This window comes from Marmota monax, unplaced genomic scaffold (assembly GCF_021218885.2).
Source record: "Marmota monax isolate L192 unplaced genomic scaffold, Marmota_monax_Labrador192_F-V1.1 WCK01_AAM20220418_F8-fsc00163, whole genome shotgun sequence".
NCBI lineage: Eukaryota > Metazoa > Chordata > Mammalia > Rodentia > Sciuridae > Marmota > Marmota monax.
Genome location: NW_026693660.1, coordinates 2,724,903 through 2,747,298, shown reverse-complemented (window position 1 = coordinate 2,747,298; position 22,396 = coordinate 2,724,903). Strand labels below are relative to the sequence as shown.

The 22,396-nt window shown below is 46.1% G+C and overlaps 1 protein-coding gene across 1 annotated transcript in view; it reads right to left on the bottom strand.

The window, feature by feature from the left end:
* The window catches only part of Wnt5b (Wnt family member 5B), a 111,869-nt gene extending 91,394 nt beyond the window's left edge, over positions 1-20,475 (bottom strand). The window contains exon 1 of the mRNA XM_046459816.2: positions 20,372-20,475. Within this exon, the coding sequence (XP_046315772.1) occupies positions 20,372-20,377 (6 nt within the window). The 5' untranslated portion in view covers positions 20,378-20,475. The remainder of the gene's footprint in view (positions 1-20,371) is intronic.
* Positions 20,476-22,396: the final 1,921 nt, after the last annotated feature.

Below are 22,396 nucleotides of genomic sequence, written 5' to 3'. Positions count from 1 at the left end.
GGAGAGAAGAGTTGTCACTACATATAATGATAAATGTGTCCATTCCAAAAAAGTGTACTCTTATTTTTGAAGGACTTTCATTCCCCCTAAACTTATAAAGACGTTGTAGGCATAAGCTCAAGTTCCTGTGGCATTTGAATGCCCCTAAGACGCTGAAGCTCCTACCAGGAGCTGCCTCAGGCAATGCTCCCTGTCAGATGGTGTGAGGATGCACAAGACATCTATCCCCAAAGGAAGTCCCCCAGCTTCTGAGCTACTAACACCCCAATAACATCAGTGACAATTTGTGGTATTTTTTACTTGTGTCAGAAAACAACATTCATTACTACTAAAATATGAAGATTTATATTTTGCCAATTTGTCATGATTTGTTGAGATTTTCCAAATATGTTCAGGTTTCTTCCTCTATCAGTAATGCAAGCTGCCTCAGAGATCTATCTTAGCTACTTAAAGTTTCCAACTTCCATCTTCAGTGGCACAATGTATCCAACAGCCAGTAACCCACAAAACAGGAGAAAGGATTGGCAAACCATATATATCTGCTAAGCAACAATATATTAAGAATTCTCACATCTCTACAATAAAAGACAACCCAATTTAAAAAATAATGGGCAAAAAATCTAAATAGGCATTTCTCCAAAGAGGATATATATAAACAGCTAATAAGTACCTGAAAAGATGCTCATTCTCATTAACCATGTGTGTGTGTGTGTGTGTGTGTGTGTGTGTGTGTGTGTGTTGTAGTGCTGGGGATCAAACCCAAGTTCTCATGCATACTAGGCATGCATTTTACCACTGAGCTACACTCCCAATCCTGTTAACCATTAGGGAAATGCAAATTAAAACCAAATGAAATACTACATCATACCTGTTCAGGATGTCATAACAAAATACTATTTTCTCACAATCCTGGAGACTAGGAGTCTAATAACAGCATGTCAGCATAATCAGTTTCAGAAAGGCTCTTTTCCTGGCTTTAGACCATTGCCTTCTCACTGTTTTCTCACACAGGAGAGAGGGAGAGAGAGGTGGGGAGGGAGGGAGGAGGGGAGAGAGGGAGAGGGAAAGAAAGAGAGAATCTTTTGGTGTCTATTCTTATCAGGGCACTAGTCCCATCATGAATGCCTGTATTAGTTCAATTTCTACTGCTATAACAAAATACCCAGGCTGGATAATGTAGAAAGAAAAGAAGTTTATTTAGTTCATAAGCTTAAAATTCAAGATCAGTTGGCCCCATGAACTTCATCTCTGGGAGGGCCCTCTTGGATGTGTCACATCATAGTGGATGGCATCATGGTGAGAGGGAGAGATCACATAGCAAGACAGAAAATCAGAGTGGGGAGGGGCCAATATTGCCATTTCACAACAATTCACTCTCTCAGGAACTAACTGGGGTCCTATAACACTTTCAAGGACAGCATACTAATGACCCAATTACCTTGCACTAGGCTCCACCTCTTAAGGTTCCACACGCCCCGCCCCACAAGATCAACATACTAAGGACCAAGTTTCCAACACATGAACCTTGGGGATACCCGTAAACTATAACCAAACCAAGCAGGGCCCAGCCTTCATGACCTCAACTAACTCTAGCTATCTCCTAAAAGTTCCATCACCAAATACTATCACATGGGAGCTAGGGTTTTGACATATTAATTTATTAGTTTTGTGTTACTACTATGAAATACTAGAGGAAGTTAACTTATAAAGAGAAAAGGGTTATTTAGCTTATGGTTCTAAAGGTTCTAGTTCATGATCAGGCAGCCAATTGCTATGAGCCTCTATTGAGGGTGGCAAATCATGCAGGAGGACATGGCTGAGCAAACCATTTGCTTCACAACCAGGAAATAGAAAGATAGATGATAGATAGAGGGAATGAGCTGAGTCCTAAAAGCCCCTCCTCCCGAAGATCTACAATGCCTCCTAATAGCATCAGTCTGGGGACCAATCTTTAACACCTGGACCTTTGGGGGACACTGTCCATATTCCACCCATAGCAGAGAACACAGTTCACTCCACAGTAATACCCATTAAGATGGCTATAATAATAATTTTTTAAAAGGCAGTTTTTTAACAATTATTGACAAGGATGCAGAGAAATTGAAACCCTCACAACTGCTGATGGGATCGTAAAATGATACAGCCATTTGAAAAAACTCTCTGCCATTTCTTCAAAAGGTTAAACATAGAGTTACCACCTGACCCAACAATTCCATTCCTAGGTATCTTCCCAAGAGAAATGAAAATGTATTTCCACCTATAAACTCAAACACAAATGTTGATGGCAACATTGTTCATAATAGCCCCAAAGCAGAAACAACACTAATGTTCATCAGCTGATGAAAGCATAAATAAAGGGGCTGGGGATGTGGCTCAAGCGGTAGCGCGCTCGCCTAGCATGCGTGCGGCCCGGGTTCGATCCTCAGCACCACATACAAACAAAGATGTTGTGCCCGCCGATAACTAAAAAATAAATATTAAAAAATTCTCTCTCTCTACCTCTCTCTCTCTTTAAAAAAAAAAGCATAAATAAAAGTGAGCTAACTATACAATGGAGTATTATTTGGCCATAAAAAAGAAATGTAGTACTAAAACCAAGTCCTAATATAATCTGTAGAAAAGAGAAGAGTCAGAACTTCTGACTTGAGTACTGTCAAGTTAATGTTTGTTCATTCATTATTTCTTTTTCTTTCTTTCTTTCTTTTTTGTACTAGAGATTGAACCACTGAGCTTCAGCCCTTTTTATTTCAAAACAGGATCTCATGAAGTTGCTTAGGGTCTCACTGAGTTGCTGAAGCTGACTTTGAACTTGTGATCAGCCTGACTCAGACACTGGAGTCACTGGGATCACTGTGCGTGACTGTTTGTGCTTTCTGCAGAGCCACATTAGCCAAGTGTCAGATCAAGCCTATGCTGGCACAAAGTGATTAGCCAGTAGTTGAACTGTCTGCCAAAACAAAAATCAACACACTTCAGAATAGGATAACAAAATCTAGAGTTTTAAAAGCAGGTGATCATGAGCTGAGGTTGTAGCTCAGTGGTAGAGTGCTTGCCTTGCATGTGTGAGGCCCTGGGTTCAATCCTCAGCACCACATTAAAGATAAATAAATAAAAATAAAAATCTTGTATCCATCTACAACTACAAAAAAAAAAAAGAAAGAAAAAGAAAACAGGTGATCATAATGTCTAATGTCCAACCAAAAATCACAGATGCAAAATAAACTACAAACAGGGAAATATTGAGAAAATGTCAAAAGATATTAAAGTTGACGTGGCCTAGATGTTGAACTGAATTGACAAAAGCTTTAAGGCAGCTATCATAATTATATTTAAGCAATTAAAAGAAAATATGTTCAAAGAATTTCATAAAAATATGGCCTTAGTGTCGGAACAGGTAGGTAATCTCAGCAGGAAAAATGCAAACTATAATATGAAACTTCAAGAACTAATAGGTCTGTAACTTAACAAATGTAACAGCAAATTGTAGATGGTAGAAGAAAAGTCAGTAAACATTAAGACATTGACAAATTATTTGAAGAACAGGAGAAAAAATTAATTAAAGAAAAATGACTGGGCTAGTGTTGTAGCTCAGTTGTAGAGCATTTGTCTAGCATGTGTGAGGCACCACATAAAAATAAAAGTATTGTGTCCATCTACAACTAAAAATATATTTTAGAAAAATGGACTGAACTTTAGGAATCTAAGTGATGATATCCATCAGCCTAATAGAACTAAAGTATCAGGCTAAGAGGATGGGGATGGCACAGAAAAAATATTGGAATAAATAGTTAACCAAAATTTTCCCAAATTAAGAAACAAAACAAAACTGCTAACTTATAGATCTAAACTCTAAAGTACAAACAAAAGAAGATCCATGCCTAAGCACATCATACTCAACTGCTAAAATAAGTATAAAATCTTAAAAGTAGAGGTGAGGAGAGGATACATTATATACAGGGAATGCTGACTTTAAAAAAGAACCAACTGGCTGGGTGCATGGCACACGCCTGTGATCCCAGCAGCTCTGGAGGCTGAGGCAGGAGGACAGCAGGTTCAAAACCAGCCTCAGCAATGGCCAGGCACTAAGCAATTCAGTGAGACCCTGTCTCTAAATAAAATACAAAATAGGGCTGGGGATGTGGCTCAGTGGTTGAGTGCCCCTGAGTTCAATCCCTGGTAACCTCCCCTTCCCCAAAAAAGTTGGAGAAAAATGAATAAATTGGAATAAGACCTATAATTTTAGACTATAACAACACTGTAACAATGTTAATTTTCAGTTGGATTGTACTATGGTTACATAAAATGTTAACATTAAAGGAAACTAAGTAAAGGCAAAAATTCTCTGTACTGTTCTTGCAGCATTTTTATAGGTCTAAAATTACTTCAAAATAAGAACACTAAAAGATGGTATTAAGTGTAAACAGACTAAACATCATAATTAAAAGACAGAGATTGTCTTTTCGTGTGTGTGTGTGTGTGTTCCTGGAGATTGAACCCAGGGCCTATGTGCATGGGAGACACACTCTATCAACTGAGCTATATCCCTAGCCCTCAGAGATTGTCTTATTAACTGAAATCCAGAATAACCCAAATGTCCATTAGAAGTAAATAAACAAATTGTAGCAATAAAAAGGAATAAACGGCTGATCCTTCTGACAACACAGATAAATATCACAGATGTGCTGAGAAAAAGAAGCTGAACATCAAAGCAAGAAGAAAACAAAACCTACCTTAGTTCTGGTACAATTCTATTGATGTGAAACTCTAGCACAGGTAAAACGAATCCAGAATCAGTCCAATCAGATAAGCGGTTGCCTGAATCAGCAGGGTAGTGTTATGTGCCCATGATGAAGGGGGACAAGAAGCTTTTCGGGGAAGGAGAAATATCTTGATGAGGGCAGTGTTGCATGAATATTTATACTTGCCCCAAGTTGCTGGCCTGCACACTTGAACAATGTATGGATTTTATTACCTGTAAGTTATACGCCAATACATTTGATTAAAAAGAAAAAGTGGGCTGGGGGTGGAGCTCAGTGGTAGTGTGCTTGCCTGACATGTGCAGGGGACCCTGGGTTCAATCCCCATTACCTAAAAACAACCCCCCCCCCCAAAAAAAAAAGTTGCACTTTTACCATTCAGCTGTGCCAACATACTGTAGGGGGTAAAGAACGAGCAGAGTGCAAGAAGCACGGGAACTTCACTCTGTTAGGCTCTCCCTAACCCTCAATTGTGGAGGTAGGTTCAGGCTTTCTTCTCAGAGGCCTGTGATCTACACTGAACCAGAGCATAGCAGGGTGTCTGAGGCTTCCCAGGCTTTAAAGCATGACAGTGGAAGACTTTCTCTTAAGACTCTTCCTCTGCCCTCACCATTAACGGCACCCTTCCAGAATCTCACTTGTAAAGAAATATTTAAAAGCCATCTGGTAAGGGTTTGACCAGGATTCTTGATTGGTTATAGTATAACAAGCTGTATGTATCAAAAATGCAATGTTAGGGCTGGGTTTGTGGGTCAGTGGTACAGCACTTGCCTGGCAGGTGTGAGGCACTGGGTTCAATTCCCAGAACTACATATAAATAAATAAATTAAATAAAGGTTCATCAACAACCAAATATATTAAAAAAAAAAAAAAAGCAATGTTAAGGCTGGGCACAATGGCGCATGCCTGTAATCCCAGCAGCTTGGGAGAGCCAGCCTCAGCAAAAGCGAGATGCTAAGCAACTCAGTGAGACCCTGTCTCTAGATAAAACACAAAATACGTCTGGGGATGTGGCTCAGTGGTCCAATGCCCCTGAGTTCAATCCCTGGTAACCCCCAACCAAAAAATAATGCAATGTTATTCATATCATATTACTGTCAAATTGACATGTCTGTGTAGCTTATTAATGTCATGTTTAAGAATGAAAATAATACCGACTCTACACCTTCATCCCAGACATAACCAAGCGGTTGATTTTGTCAGCAGAACTAGTTCCTGGCAATTGCCCAATAGCACTTTTTTTTTCCCTCTTGGAGGTTATTTTGAAGCATAATTAGAGTGAACACCTCCTGAGTGCTTTCTATGTGTGAGGTTCTACATTCATTTAATATAAGCACTTTTATGAGGATTCATGTCATTCAGACTTCATAACAACCCTGTAGGGATTTTTAAAAATTTTTTTTTAGTTGTAGATGGACACAGTATCTTTATTTTATTTATTTATTTTTTGTATGTGGTGCCGAGGATCGAACCCTCACGCATGTGAGGTAAGTGCTCAACCAACCACTGAGCCATAGCCCCATCCCAGCCTTGGGGGGATTTTAACAGATGGGGAAACTGAGGTCAGGTGAGTTTGGGTGACTTGCCCAAGGTCACCTCTGGATAGTGGTCTTACAGTCAGTGAACTTTTGGAGTCAGGATTGAACTGGCACCTGATGCACTGTAGGACTTAAACACTGCATGTAAGAGATTAGACCTTCTCTCTCATTAGACCTTCTTCGCTCCGCATTAATTAACTCCGCATTAACTAGTAGCACACTTGGCAGACTAAGGCAGGAGGATCTCAAGTTTAAGGTCAGCATTGGCAACTTACTGGGACCCTTTCTCAAAAGTTTAAAATAATTTTTTTAAAGAGCTGAGATGTGTGGCTCAGTGGTAGAGCACCCATAAATTCAATCCCTAGTACCCCCCCCAAAAAAAAATTCATGTTAGCAATATTTTATCTGACATATTTTCCGATACCAAGACAGTGAAACAGGGAAGTATTAAAAGGCAGGGGGAGGGGGCTTGCACTCTGACTATAGAATGTAACTTCTTCTTGATCCTTCAGGATACTATTTCACCTAACCAGACAAGCTTCTACAGAGTTTTCAAAGAGAAAACTTGTTTGTCCTAGAAATAGACAAATAAGAAGTCAAGTGCCAGGTATGAATCACCCCTGAGTCACCTGAGGCTGTGTTTTGTCAGTGGATTTAAAGAAATCTTTGGGTCACATTTCCACTCTTCACATCCTCCTGTCCTAAAGGAAAGAACAGCACCTTACAGTCCTTCTCAACTACTTTTAAACAACTCCAGGTGAGATAGGCAGAGGGTGAGGTACATGAATCCATTTACAAAGCACTGGGAGACTGTTGGCACTTCATTTATTGGCCCCAGATCCCTATTAACAGAAGGCAGGAATCCTAAACTTCTGATTCTCAGGTGGCTGCAGGGAAGCCAGGATCCTTACACATTGGGGTTCAGGGTCCTTGGGGCATCTGGTCTTTGCCTAGAATTTCCTATCTCAATTTTAGCTCTTAGTCAATAAGAGGTTCAACATGAAGGCAACACTCTAAATATTGCATTTGACAAAATCAGAAGCACATTTCCATGGGAACACCATGGTAGGCGACAGGAAATGACAGTAGGTCACCTTTGAAAACAATGATAAAGAACGTAACCTGATTTTGCCAAATACTGATTCTAAAATGCACCATTATCTTATACTACTAAGAAAGAAACGTGCCAGGCATGGTGGTGCATGCCTGTAATCCCAGCAGTTCAGGAGGATCTCAAGTGTAAAGCCAGTCTCACCAATTTAGCAAGGCCCTTAGCAACTTAGCGAGACTATTTCAAAATAAAAAATAAAAAGGGCTGGGGCTGGGGGTGCCGGGTTGTGGCTCAGTGGTAGAGTGCTTACGTAGCACATGCGAGGCATTGGATTTGATCCTCAGCACCACATTTAAAAATAAATAAAGGTATTGTGTCGGACTATAACTAAACAAAAAAAAATTTAAAAAGGGGGGAGGGTGGGGCTAGGGATGTGGCTCCGAGCTTGAGCACCCCTGGGCTCAATCTCCAGTACCAAAAAAAAAAGAAGAAAGAAAGAGAAAGGACGGAAGGAAGGAAGGAAGGAAGGAAGGAAGGAAGGAAGGAAGGAAAGCACTCCCAATTAAATCATGATTCTATATTGAGTTTAAGATGCATACTGATCTCCAACAGTGTGTCTTAGTATTGGTGAAATAGGGTTATTTCAAGACCAGCTTTCACAAATTGGGAAATATGCACTCCTTAGGTATCTCCAGCTCACTCTGTCAGTATTGCTGAGCAGCAACTATGCTGAGTGCTGGGATCGCCAGTGGGGAGAGGAGCACAGAGGAGAATCACTTCTGCCATCCAAGGGCCCATACTTCAGATTAGGAGGTCTTCTCAGGAAATTTCTAGAGCCTGGAGCTGTAGAGCTCTCAAGAGCTTCATTGGTTAAAGTAGTTGTCATAAAGTGAATTTCCCCATTTGTCTCTCCAGTTATCAAAATAAACCAAGTTATAACATGCTCACTTCTCCACCAAAGTCTGAGTAGGGGCTTAGGCATCTTTGGTGACAATTCTCAACACTTTCACTTTTTTTCAAAGAAGGGTTGAAGAAAGGAGCTTAACATGGACAGAGTACATATTATGTGCAGGGCTTCACCAGAATTCACATAAATTATCACATTTAGTTCTCAAAAAAGAAAAACACCCACTCTTGTGAGTGGGGCATATTATCCCAGTTTAAGGGAACGGGAAACGAGATCTCAGAAAAAGCTAAATGGCCAGGGTTGTGAATGGCTGAGTTAGTACTCAAACCCAAGTCCATGGCCCTAAAGGCCATGTATTTCTACTGAACAGAGGACATCAAGAGGGTGGGCAAAGACTTCTAAAGGGTTAAAAATCACCCCTAGACTGAGTGTGCAAGGCTGATATTCCAATCAAACTACATAGCATAAAACAAAATGTCTTGCTACCCTCAGCCACCCTTTTAACCAGCAGGGTGGCTGCTTGTGGATCAGGAGGGCAGCAGTAGGATTTGTCTGGAAGCAGGGTGACAGATAGCACTGTGGGGTGGGACAGGGACAAGCCCCTGCTGGGAGAGCTGCTGCCATCATTCACATCTCCACAGCACCCACACTCAGGTGGCAGCACAGAAATAGGACACAAAACTGGAAACGATTCCCAAGGATTGACGGAAGGGAAAACAAAGAAAGGTTGTCAGGAAAAAATTACAGACAGTTTAGAACAGTGAACCTCAACCAGGGGGGGCTCTTCTGTGTCCCTGCAGCTCAGGGACATTTACAAAGGCTGGGGACATCCCTGGGTGTCATCTCTGGGAACAGGGTGGTACCAGCATCTAGTGAGTGGAGGCTGGGATTGTTTGTCAACATCCTCCAGTGCACAGGACAGCCTTCCTCAACCAAGAATGATCAGAGCCAAATATCCTCAGTGCTGAGGTTCAGAAGCCTGGCTTTAGAACAACCTTAGGGAACCAAAAAGTGACTTGGGGGTACTGGGGCTGGGGCTCAGGGGTAGAGTGCTTGCCTGGCACATGTGAGGCACTGGGTTCCATCCTCAGCACCACCTAAAAATAAAATAAAGGAATTGTGTCCACCTACAACTAAAAAATGTATATATAAAAAATAAAAGTGATTTGGACATCACACTCATCACACAGCTAGTAAGCAAAAAGGCAAAGAAACCACAGGGGCTGGCTCTGCACAGATTCAGTGACTTACCAGAAAATAGACCACACACCTGTCCAGGCATCTGGACAAGTTTAATCTTCAACTTTGTGCCCTGATGTATACCAGGCCACATGACAGCACAGAAGCCAGAAGTGTAAGCTGGTCCTTGCCCTTGAGGAGCAGGGAGACAGCACAGAAAGAAACACATATCAGGCTGGGGTGTGGCACTCACCTACCATGCTTGCAAACCAACAACCCCGCCCTCCACCATGCACACACACATACCCCATACACATACACCTGTGAATATCTATGTGTTTCTACAGCTATAAGTAGAAGAGACTAAGAAAAGTACCAGCAGGACACAGTGGCACATGCCTATAATCCCAGCAGCATGGGAGGATGAGGCAGGAGGATTGGGAGTTCAAAGCCAGACTTGGCAACTTAGCGAAACCTGTCTCAAAATTAAAAAATAAAAAAGGACTGGAGATGTAGTGGAAAGCTCTCCTGAGCTCAATCCCCAGTACCACACCCCCAAATCTCTCTACAAGCTACTTTGAAATACATGATTAATTGCTGTCCACCATAGTTCTCACCATAGTGCGATGTTAAACATTAGAAGTTATTCCTCCTTCCAGTTGTATCCTATTTCCACTAGCCATCCTCTCTCCACGCCCACCCCCCACTCTTCAGGCGTGGTTCTAAGAGCTCAATCACACAGTTCATCACACAGCTAGTAAATCAAAAATGAGCAAGGAGAAGGATGAGCTGGAGTTGTCCATGTGAAAATCAGGTCTAAGGGGGGGAAGGTCAGAAGTTGGTAACCCTAGAGAAGATCCTGCCTAGCAATCTGCCTACCTGCCCAGGGCCAAGGGAGAGGAGCAGGCAGGAGAATGAAGATGTGCAGTTTGTCAGAGCCCAGACAGTATTTACAGGCATCAGCCTTTTGCAGAGAGGAGATGAGTCCAAGGACATAAAGGAAACCATCTGTAGTCAGTGATGGGGAGGGGAGACTAGGAGAGGGAGGCGCCCTGGAAGTCGAGAGATGGCCGTGCAGAGGAGGCAACAATGCCACTGTCTTTGGCAACAGGAGACCTTTTTCTTCTTAGTTCTTTTCAAATTATATGCAACAAGGCTTTATTGGATCCTGGTGCTGTATCCAATAAATGTGCTAATCTCTTACTCAAGAGATGATGTCAGTCACCTGGAATGACAGCCTAGCAAATGACCATCCTCATGTCATTTAACAGTGACTGAGAGCCTGAGATGCAGGGCACTGGGGATGGAGCCCTCATGAAAATGCCTCATGCTTCCCTCACCGTTTCTCAGTCTGATCACACACACAGGGAAACATGCCATAATTTCACACCCTGTTTTTTCAGTCCAAAAATTGGTTTGTAACCTGTCACCATGTAATCGTTGCATGGGATAGGTCTGTTCATCATGCCACTTAAAAGGAAAACAGAGCAGCAATGTATTCATCATGGCATATGGATGCATATGGATGCACATTTGTCTTCTCCTGCATTCCAAGACTGGAGCTTAAAATTCTCAGTGCAGGAGCTTCAGTATATTTCTGAAAGCAGACTTGGGAGTTTATTTGGAACACTGCAGAACTGACTGTAAACACATCTTCCGTGAGTGGCACTGAGACGGATGTTAGGTTAAAAACCAATGATGGGGCTGGGGATGTGGCTCAAGCGGTATCGCGCTCGCCTGACATGCGTGCGGCCAGGGTTCGATCCTCAGCACCACATACAAAGAAAGATGTTGTGTCCACCAAAAACTAAAAAATAAACATTAAAAAAATTCTCTCTCTCTCTCTAAAAAAAAAAAAAAAAAAAAAAAAACAATGACAGCAGAGCAGAATCTTCAGATGCAAAAGACTAAATTTTGTAAGTCCATACTTTGCAACCCTGTAATCAATTTTCTCAAGTGTAATAGTTAGACTATAATGCACAAATCAATGACAACTAATGTGTTAACTCTTCTTTTCCAGACCAGAAAAATGTTCACTAAATTGTCACAAAGAAATGATACCCCTCCATTTGGACTATTCACTTTAAATGTATATTTATGAATATTCTGTGCCTTGCCCCAAAGCTAGTTGAGTGATAAATGGTTTTTAAGTAATACCAGCACATTTAAAAAAAAAAAAAAAGCTTCATGAGCTCTGCGCAAAGGTGCATGCCTGTAATCCCAATGCCTTGGGAGGCTGAGACAGGATAATCACAAGTCCAAAGCCAGCCTCAGCAAAAGGGAGGTGCTAAGCAACTCAGTGAGACCCTGTCTCTAAATAAAATACAAAATAGGGCTGGGGATGTGGTTCAGTGGTCAAGTGCCCCCGAGTTCAATCCCTGGTACCAAAAAATAATAAACAAACAAATAAAAAAAATAAAGCTTTACTTATTGGTCACACTCCATTTTTTGCCCCCCCCCCAAAAAATGGCATAAAATTTGCAATAATTATGCTGTGAAATACAGAATTTGGCTCAAGGTATGGGGGGAATGACAAACTCAGAGGTTTTGGAAGACTGCACAATAGCCATTTGTGAGTAGTAGAAGTTACTTGAACCAAAACTCCTGAGTTTGTTTGTTTGTTTATTTTTGCAGTGCTGGGGGTGAAACCCAGGGCCTTACATATGCTGGGCAATTGCTCTACTATTGACCTACCTCCTCAGCCCTTTTTAAATTTTTAAAATTTAAGACAGGGACTGGCTAAATTGCCAAGGTTGGCCTCGAACTTGTAATCCTCATGTCTCAGCCTCCCCAGAAGCTGGGATTGCAGGCATGTGCTACCATACCCAGCCAGGAGCAGTCTTATCTCCCCAGCACCTGGGACATAGCTGAATCAATATTTGTTATATGACTAATTCAATTCTCAGCAGAAATCCATTAAGGATGTCATACTTATTAGGCAAAGGGACCCATTTCTAGCAAGGAACATGCTGTACATTTACTAAGTTCATTGCCCTAAGGTTGACAATAGCAGATCTTTATTGAGCACCTTTTAAGCTCAGACACTGCTTCAGCTCTGAGGAAGTAGTGGACAATAGGACAAACACAGTGGGGGGCAGACATTTAACAAGAATGATAATAAATAGACAGGAGAGTTACAGGTGGTGCGATAAGCGCTCTAGAGGACACAGGAACAGAATGTCTGGGGTGGGTGGCTGACTCCCACACCAGGGCCTCTTTGAGAAGCTGAGACCTGATAGACAGGAGGAGCCATCCCAGGACAGAAAGGAGCTGGAGAGGGCCAGGCCCAGGCAGTGCAGGTACGCAGGTCCTAAAAGAATACAAGGTATGCACATGACATAAGAAGGCCCTAAGAGGCATAGGGTGTGATATGGGCTGAGGCTGGCCAGGGAGGCAGGGGGCAGGCTGGCTGCAGAGGGAGGGCTTGGTCAGCTACAGTGCCAGGTCTGGGCTTTGTTTTAAGCAGCACAGAGGCAAGGAGGGTCTTGTCGGGGAAGTGTGAAAACTCCCTGTGCATGTCAGGAATGATGCCCGAAGTGTGTAAGAAAGAGGAATCTCAGGATGTGGCTAACATCCGTTCATAATGGCTCTTGACACCTCTATAGAGAGGCCATCCTGTTACATAAGTTGGGACTTTAGGATAGGAGCAGCACTGAGAATGTGACCCCGGGACCCTGAGAAGTTGAAAGACTTGGTCCAGCCCCTAGGGTGTGGCAATCAGCTCCACAGTGGAAAAGGGCCTGGATTCAAAGGGCCAGTGGGTCTGGCTTGTCAGCTGGAAGTCCCCTGCTAGCCAACTGCATCAGGTCACTACTGTTAGGTTCCTGACAAAGTTCAACCTGACGCCTGGAGGAAGGGGGTTGGTAGGGCCAACTCAGTGAGTTTTCAATACATGAATTCAAGTGCTTTTAGGTACAACGCCCTCCCAGGTTGGCCACAGGGCTTCCTCCTTCTTCCAAGGTGTGTGTGTGTGGTGTGGGATGCAAGTGCTCTACCACTGAGCAGGCCTGGCCCTCCCAGTTGCCTTTTAATCCCTCCCCTTTCCCACACTCTTCTCAGTTACCTGCCTGGCTCCTGAATCCCCTTGCTTTCCACAGGATACTACCCTGACTCTCACTGGTAGATAGACTGGCATGAGGGGAAACAGAAGGCTCTCAAATCTCATCTTGCCTGTTAAATCTGACTTCAGATGAGACTTCACAGAGGCTACCTTTTTAAGAAAAACCCCAAATTTGACAAGTTTTTGTTGTTGTTTGTTTGTTTTGTTTTATTGAGACACTCTGCTGCCCAAAACTGGCCCTGAAGATCTGGGCTCAAGCTATCCTCCTGCCTTAGCCTCCCCTGTTGCTGGGATTGCAAATGTGTGCCACTGCACCTGGCTTGACCTTTTAAGACTCTTGAGTAGCTGGGCGTAGTGGCGGCACAGTGGCTTACGCCTGAAATTCCAGCTACTAGGGAGGCTGAGGCAGGAGGTTTACAAGTTCCAGGCCAGTCTGGGCAACTTAGCAAAACCCTATCTTAAAATAAAATCAAAAGGGTTGGGGATGTGGCTCAGTGGTAGAGCACCCCTGGGTTCAATTCCTAGAAACCCCCCCCCCCACACACACACACACACTAAGATTTTGAGCAATTTGCAAACACAGGGAATATATCAGCACTTGCTCAATTAAAAACGAAACTGTATCTAAGATGTGGTCCCCAGATCCCTTCTTCCTCAGGCAGGGATTTGGTCAAGTATCAGCCAGTTAGGACACATCAGAATCCAAGGCTCCTATGGAGAACATCACTTTTCCTTCTTTCATGACAGCCAACTCTGGACATGTGTCCTGTCCCTGTCATTCCCTAATCCTCTATTCCCCTCTATATACTGATCAAAACAACTTCTGTGCCTGATTGTCACCCAGCGGACATCCACAAGAATTGTTCGAGGCCAACCTTGGCAATTTAGCCAGTCCCTGTCTTAAATTTTAAAAATTTAAAAAGGGCTGAGGAGGTAGGTCAATAGTAGAGCAATTGCCCAGCATATGTAAGGCCCTGGGTTTCACCCCCAGCACTGCAAAAAATAAACAAACAAACAAACTCAGGAGTTTTGGTTCAAGTAACTTCTACTACTCACAAATGGCTATTGTGCAGTCTTCCAAAACCTCTGAGTTTGTCATTCCCCCCATACCTTGAGCCAAATTCTGTATTTCACAGCATAATTATTGCAAATTTTATGCCATTTTTTGGGGGGGGGCAAAAAATGGAGTGTGACCAATAAGTAAAGCTTTATTTTTTTATTTGTTTGCTTATTATTTTTTGGTACCAGGGATTGAACTCGGGGGCACTTGACCACTGAGCCACATCCCCAGCCCTATTTTGTATTTTATTTAGAGACAGGGTCTCACTGAGTTGCTTAGCACCTCCCTTATACACAGAGGAACTCAGCCATGTTTAAGGTTCTCCAGTTGATAAGGTCCAGCCACCTCCGTGCCCCTTGTGCTCTTGCCTGTGAACTTCTAAACTTATGTGCCAAATGTTGCTAAGGGTTTAATTGCCTTGACTGTAGGTCTCAAATCCCAAACACAATTTCTTTCTTTCTTTTTAATTTATTTTTAAGTTTTAGGTGGATACAATATCTTTATTTTACATTTATGTGGTGCTGAGGATGGAACCCAGTGCCTCGTGCATGCCAGGCGAGCACTCTACCACTGAGCCACAACCCCAGCACACCCCCCAACATAATTTCTATGAAGTATTTAGTAATTCATTACTCAACTTTTCTCAGGAGAAACTTCTCAACAAATATAGGTGAAGTATGTAATCTTCAAAGTCAATCTATGACAGGGACTCAACTGTGCTCCGACTTTCCACAACACAGGGGGTAAGAGAAGTGGGTGGGGGTGTACCAGCCTCTTTCCCGCACTCTGTCCACTGGCTCAAGCCCAGGGCATAACACCAGGGCCGCACAACACAGTCACAGAGCCCAGAAGCTTAGGGCTGCTATATGGCTTCTTGCCTTTAATCCGGGGCTTTCCTTGTCAAAGTGGAAAGGGCAGCGTGAGGCTCAGAAGCAAACCCGACTACCACCAGCTCCTATCAGAAGAGTGTTGTTACTTTCTATGTTTCATTATGCTATATTTTTGTTCTTATATTTTTCACTCCCCCAGCAGGACTCAGAGCAAATCTAACAACTGAACATTTGCAAATAACTCAAAAGTGACCCTTGGGAACTACAGTTTGTAAACCCAGAACTTTCTAAGCCACTGCCTTTTCTAACCCAAGCCCAGCTATCATTTCACAGGCCTTGCTAAGTCCACTTCTGACCCTTTATAAATTATCCAGACAAGAGTAACCATTTCGGAGTCTGCATTTCTTGAGCTCAAGGAAACTTCAGAGGAGGGAGGACTGTAAACCATTTAAAAATGGACTCCTGGTGCCTCACCCCAGGAATGTAGCACCAGCCCCCAAGTCACCCGAAGCTGGAGACAGAGCCTCATCCTAATCCTTGGGATGCTGGCTAACCACAGAGGCCCCTGCCACGCCACAGCCCACAGCTAGGAGCCCTACTTGAGCCTCCAGTGCGACCACAAGCCCAGCTTGCGAGACCATGCTTTGTGAAACAGGCCCGCCCCCCCCCCCCCCACCTCCCCAGGGTGGGAACACACCTCTGGTCTTCCAAGGGCCTGCAGCCCCAACTGAGACCTGGGCCTCAGCAGAGATTTCCAAAATCTGAAAGGGCTAAAGCTGGGCAAAGTGACAGAAAGTTACAACTGGAAGAGGCCTCTAAGACAATCTAATCCAGTGTTCTCACTTCATAGAAAAGATAGCAGAGAAAATACCTAACATGTGCACCCCACCTCTAAAAGAAAAATAAAAACAAAAACCTCAAAAGGCAGTAATGCAAGGATCAGTACATATGGGCAGGTTGAGTTCTTTGCAGGTATGGAGGTTTTGGGGGGCAAAAAAATATTCTGAGAAAACAGCCCCGTAACTTTAAGGGTGGTACTTCTGCCATGAGCACCTTGGTGACTCAGAAAGGACCCCAGAGTCTGGCAGCGGGCTGGACAATGATTAGCACAGCCCCTGAGGACTTTCAGTGGCAGCCTGAGTCTAGCTTTCCTGAAAACTCCATGCATGGTACCTGGAAGGCACCGGGAACAGTTTGCCCCCAGTACTGAACCAGGTTCCAAATTACCATGAGGAAAGAGTTGGGAAAAAAGCCACATGGGTGGAGAAGCAGGGAGGAGAGACACCAACTTTAGAAAGTCTGAAAGAAGATTCATGCAGTACAAAAAGACCCAACTGCAACCACAGGGGCGAAGAAGTCAGGAAACACTGCCGCAGCAGCCAGCCCAGTGGCCAGACCACGAGCCAGAGCCAGTGGGTCCAGCAGGGACAGAGCGGGCGGAGGGTTAAATTTAGCCAGGTAAACAGAGCCACCCAGGAGTGGAGGGGGCCTGGTAGGAACAGAGCAATCACCTGCTCTGTGGTGCTAGGGGCATTTCTCATTGAAGGGAAAAGTTCAGAACTGAACCAAATAAGTCCATTTTCCGGGTCTCACCAACAGGCTGTGTGGGAAACACAGACTACATCTTAGAGACCAAAAGGGGGTTGTTTTTACTTTAACAGGTTGCTCAGATTAAAAACACTCAGGCCTTTTTGTTTTTACCATGGTATCTATGACTTACCCTTTGCTGGATGTTTCTGGACACAGATACAGTTTAAAGAAGTCTGATAGAAAGCAGTCCAAGATGCCCTTACATGGAGCTCACATAAGCTCTTGCCACTCAAGATTTTTATATCTATTGCTGTTCTGAGTCTTGAGAGATCTGAAGGAGTAATAAAAACAACCTCCAACTACCACTATAACAAACACTCAGAGGATTCCATTCAGGTGTGGGGCTGGAACAAATGTGGACTCCGAGGGCATATTTAGAAGATTGAGGAGTTAAATGACAGATTGAAAAGGAGCCAGGGAGAATCAAATCAGAATCGCAGAGACAGGGAAGGCTTTCACGGACTTGCTGGGTTCTATTTCAGGGAAGACAAGGGCTATCACTTCAGGCAAAATGGGCCCCTATGCTACAGGTGCCAGGCTGTGGCAATCCAGAAACCAGCACAACTGTCCTAGAGGTAAAAATCAGAACATATCACTCTGGTCCTCTGCCTTTCTTGAAGAAAAACAAACCAAAAAGTCTTTAAAAAAATAATTTGAGGGGCTGGGGTTGTAACTTGGTGGTACAGTGCTTGCCTAAGACATGTGAGGCACTGGGTTCGATCCTCACAGCACCAAATAAAAATAAATAAAATAAAGGTATTGTGTCCATCTACAACTAAAAATAGTTTTAAAAAATCATTTGAGCTGCGGCTGAGTGGTGTTTTCCTCCATTTCAAAATAGTGTCTGTTCTCTCTTTGATATAGATGATTTGTAGTTATAAATAGCAAGGGGGAGGAGGTGCACAGGGCAATGCTGAAGGAGACCTCTTTGGAGCCACCATGAGCAGTGATGCGGCACTGGTGATGTCAGGCACAGGAGCCCAAGGAAAGAGGTATGGTTGGCATGTCTGTTCCACATGCACATGCGTGAGACCCTGGATCCCATCCCCACACCACAAAAGAACAAACAAAATCTTTCCAGTTACCACTAGGTTACGAGGAGGATGAAATACATAGGTAAAGAACAATCCTAGATTTTTGTTCTTTTCACAGCAATTTGGGGAATACATTATCATCATCATCATCATCATCATTGCTGGGGATGGAACCCAGGGCCTCGTCCATGCTAAACACATACTACACCACTGAGCAACACTCTTTAAGCTTTTTGGATAGAAAAAAATTTAGGAAAGGGCTAAGAAAGAAACCTTGGTCGATATTACAACCATCAAATGTACTAAGGAGGGAACTGGTTTCAGATGCTCTGGGCAAACATACACACTGTACACCCTTACTCAAATGCAGAACATTAGAACCTGGGAAAGTAGGAATCCATGGGTGGAAAGGGGCCAGCAAGCTCCTTAAAGACTGGCTCTGGCTCCCCTGGCAGGTAGACCCTACAGTGTGTTATATGTCTTCTGTCTGATTGTCTTTAAGAAGAGAAAGGAAAAGAAGGGGATGTCTCTTGCAGCTACCCTTGGAGACTTACCCTGACGTTGTGGCTTTAGGCCCCTACTCTCTTTACCCCCTGCCCTGGTGTCAGCACCATCTGCACCTGTTAGTAGAGATGCTGTCTATAGCTGTGCCTCTTTCCTCAGACTCCCACATTTGACATCACCAGGATGACCCCAGCACTGCATCACTGCTCACAATGGCCCCAAAGAGGTCTCTTTCAGCATCGCCTTGTGCATCTCCTCCTCCTTGCTATTTATAACTACAAATCATCTGTATCAAAGAGAGAACAGACCTTATTTTGAAATGGAGGAAAACCACCACTCAGCTTTCCACCTCTAATAGGTCGGTATGTTTTTTGCCAGGACTTGTCTGGACAGAAGTGCGGGTGCAGGCTCTGGGCCTGGCATCCACTCCTCTATGCTTGAGATCTTGCCTTCAATAAGTAAATTACATGTGCATTCCACCACAGGAGGCTGGATGCAGGAAAGTGTCCTCAAGCTTTCAGAGGTGTGCCTGATGCTCTCAGGGACCTAGGCTTAGGGGCCAACCACAGAAGGGGACACCCTAGGCTTGCACCATGGGCCTGTATCAGTTCTGGTAATAGTACAGGAGTGTGACCCTGCCCTGCTGACAGTCTTCTGTTCCTACACTGATGGCATGGGCACAGATGTCCCATCACAGCTCTGGCAAGTGAGCACATTCCTAGGCCATTGGAGAAGTTCAGGGGATTGGTAACATGATCTGGAGCCTTTTTCCTCCAGGTACCAGGCTGTAACTCTGCTCAGAGTGACCGTCACTGAAAGCTGTTGCTAATGTGACCAGGTGACAAAAACAGTGAAGAAGGACCCCCTGTAAAGTGGAGGGCAAACTGCCCCCTCCCCACTCAACTCAGCTGAACAACCATTTCAGGGCTTGAGCCACCTCAGTTTCTCTCTCTGTAAAACAGAACCAAACATTCTTCAAGCAAAATGAATTGTCTTACAATGATTTGTAAGGTGCAAATACCCGTCTCTCACCAGAGCGCTTGGCCAAATATTCAACGAGGTGCCCAGAGTGGATGGAGAGAGAGGTGGCTTCCCATCTCTCCCAGACGCAGAGAAGCAATCAAGGAAAGCAGAAAGAAAGCATCACCACCTCTCAGGGCTCCATCAGCTCTGGAGTGAGGCAAGAATTCAGGAACCTCTCGCCAGAGTTAAGGTAATCCATATGCAGTCCCGCCCAAGACCGCTCCAGGCCGGGACACACTCAAGTGGAGGGTTCCAGCTGGGCCGGGCCAATCCTGGGAAGAGTTCGAAAAGCTCTAGCAGCTCACACCTCCCCGACAGTCGCGGGTAGCGCCCAGGCTCTGTCCCTGAGCTCAGAGGTGGCCGCTGTCCGGACCACCGTCTGGGTTGCCCGCCTCTCTGCGACCCGAAAGTCGCGAGCGCCAGAGCCGCCGCGGGAGGGCGAGGAAGCCCGCGCCCTACCTGCCTGCGCCGGGAGCGCGCCCTCCGCGCCGGGCGCCGCGCGCTCGCTGGAGGCAGCAGCAGCACCGCCGAGAGGCAGGCAGCCCCAGCTTTGTTCGCAGCGGGGCCGGGTAATTTCCTTCGCCTTCCTTCTCCCTTCCCGCCACCTGACCAAGCCGAGCCAGCAGAGTCTGGTGAGCCAGAGAAGGGCCCGCTCCCGGTCCGTGAGCGCCCACAGCGCCCAGACCCAGCCGGCCCGCTGAGCGCCTAGGATCCGAGAAGCCGGAGGCAGCCCCAATTAAGTTTTGGGGGCCCGGGAAGTGACCGGGCGTCTCTCGGACGACGAGCCAGGGGACGGCCGCGCAGCTCCGGGTTCCCACAGCTGGCAGCGGGCGCTTACCTGCATGTCCCGCCGCTTGTCAGGCCCGCGGGCTCCGGCTCTCTGCGCGACACGGCCGGGCTCTCGCAGCGCCCGGCACCGCTGGATCCGCCGGGCGCCGCGGTGCGTGGAGGCGCGGCCCGCAGCCCTGCCCCGCCGGTGGGGTCCGGGGCAGACACTGCCCGCTCCTCTCAGCGCGCGGGCCGCTCGGGCAGCGGCACCGGACTCTTCATCCGCAGCCGGGGTGAGGGGCTGGCGACGCGGGCGAGGGCGCCCTGTTTTGGGGGTCCCACAGAGCGTCTGCCCGGCCCACTAGGTGCTGAAGCAGACGCTGCTGGGCCCGACCCGGACACTTCCAGCCTTCGGAGTCCCCGCTCGCCCCTGCCACTGGGAAGGCTCCCTGCTGGGCTCTGGACCCCCGAGCTTGGCGGGCGGGAGAAATCGCGGTTGCGGAGCTGGGGCCGAGTCCAGGGGAGGTCCTGGGCCCGGGGCGCCTGGCGTGGGCCGCCGCAGGGGGTCGTCCGTCGCTGGATTGCGCGCTCTTCTCCGAGCGCGGGACCCGAGGAAGTTTCGGCCCCAAGTTGGCTGCAGGCAGGCGGCGGCCGCAGCTCAGAGTGCAGGGGCCGGCTCCGGGCGAGTGGATCCCGGGGCTCCGCCGCCTCCGCCCCGCCTCCTGCACCGCCTCCCCGCCCCCCGGCAGCCGCGCCGGCCCCCAGCTCGCTCCTTCCCACCCGCCGAGCCCGCGACACCCCTCCTGAGGGCTCCTCCCCGTTGCTGGGACCGTGACCTCCGCACCTGCCTCCCGCCACCCGTACGCATTCGACAGAGCGGCCCGGGACTTTGAAGCGGGGGTGCACAAGGAGAGCCCCCCTGCCCGCAGGCCAGCCACCCCGCCCCTTCTACGGGCCCCACACGCCCGCAGCCGCCTCCTACCGGAACTCGTCCCCTCCTCCTAAAGGACCCGGGGGACCTGCCCGGGTCTAGCCCTCTCGGGGCGCCCCGGAGCCTGTGCCCTGCGCGCCTGCCAGGAACACCTACCTCTCGGGCCACGGAGCTCGAATCTCTGAGAACAGGAGAGAGTACATCAATATCTCATATTTACGTCGAACACGGTCACTCAATTTAACCTCCTTTGAATCCTCAAAGATGCAGAGTGATTCAGCAGCTATTATTTCCACTCTGTAACACAGGTCATTCCCCTCTCAATCCTGGTCCCTTTTCCTCCAGCACCGGCACGGGCAGGTCTCTGAGCCTGGGAAGCCTGATGCAGAGAAGCTTCAAATGGGAAATGCTTCTGTCATGGACCTGGGGCTGAATTACTCTCCTGACTGTATGGGAAAACTGAGGCACATAAAAGTACGACGACCAACCCTAGTAGTTAGGGGTTAGTAGCCTGCAAAGGTTACTTTGAATTTGTTTGACTTCAGCTCAGACCAAAGTTTAAATGCTTTTTATTGAGGTCTCCAAGTCTTGTTAACCAGCACACCTGGTGAGCTGCCCAAAAGGGTGGTCCAGGAGGTGAAAAGAATTAGCAGATGTCCCAGGGACGCAGGAGCTCACCTGCAGCCGGCATGATTTGAGGCCAGCTTTCCAATCCCCTTTTCTTTTTCATGCTGAAAACACCAGTCTCCTCCCTGAGTGAGTAGGAGGTCTCCCTGCTAAAGAAATTGCCTTTGAATGCAGTACAGGGGTGGGGGGTGACAATAGTAAAAATCAAAGAGTTTGCCTTTTCTTAATTAGTAACCAAACAAGATGACAGCCTTTCCCCTTTTGGGGGGAAGGGCAGCAGAGAGGGTCAGGGAGTGGATGGGACCAGGAACCCAGCATATGGGTTAGGCAATGAGGAGCAATTGTCCTAGGGATTTTACAATAAGGAGACTAAGGGTTGTTCTAGAGAATGCTCCACTAATTAGTCTTGGAATTGTGCAGCCATGGGCCGGAAGTGCACTGTGACTTTTCTCACATTGGAATGAATAGGGTTTATGAGACCAGGTCCAACAACTCTAAATGAGTGGCCTATAATTGTTATGGGGGTCTGCCTTCATG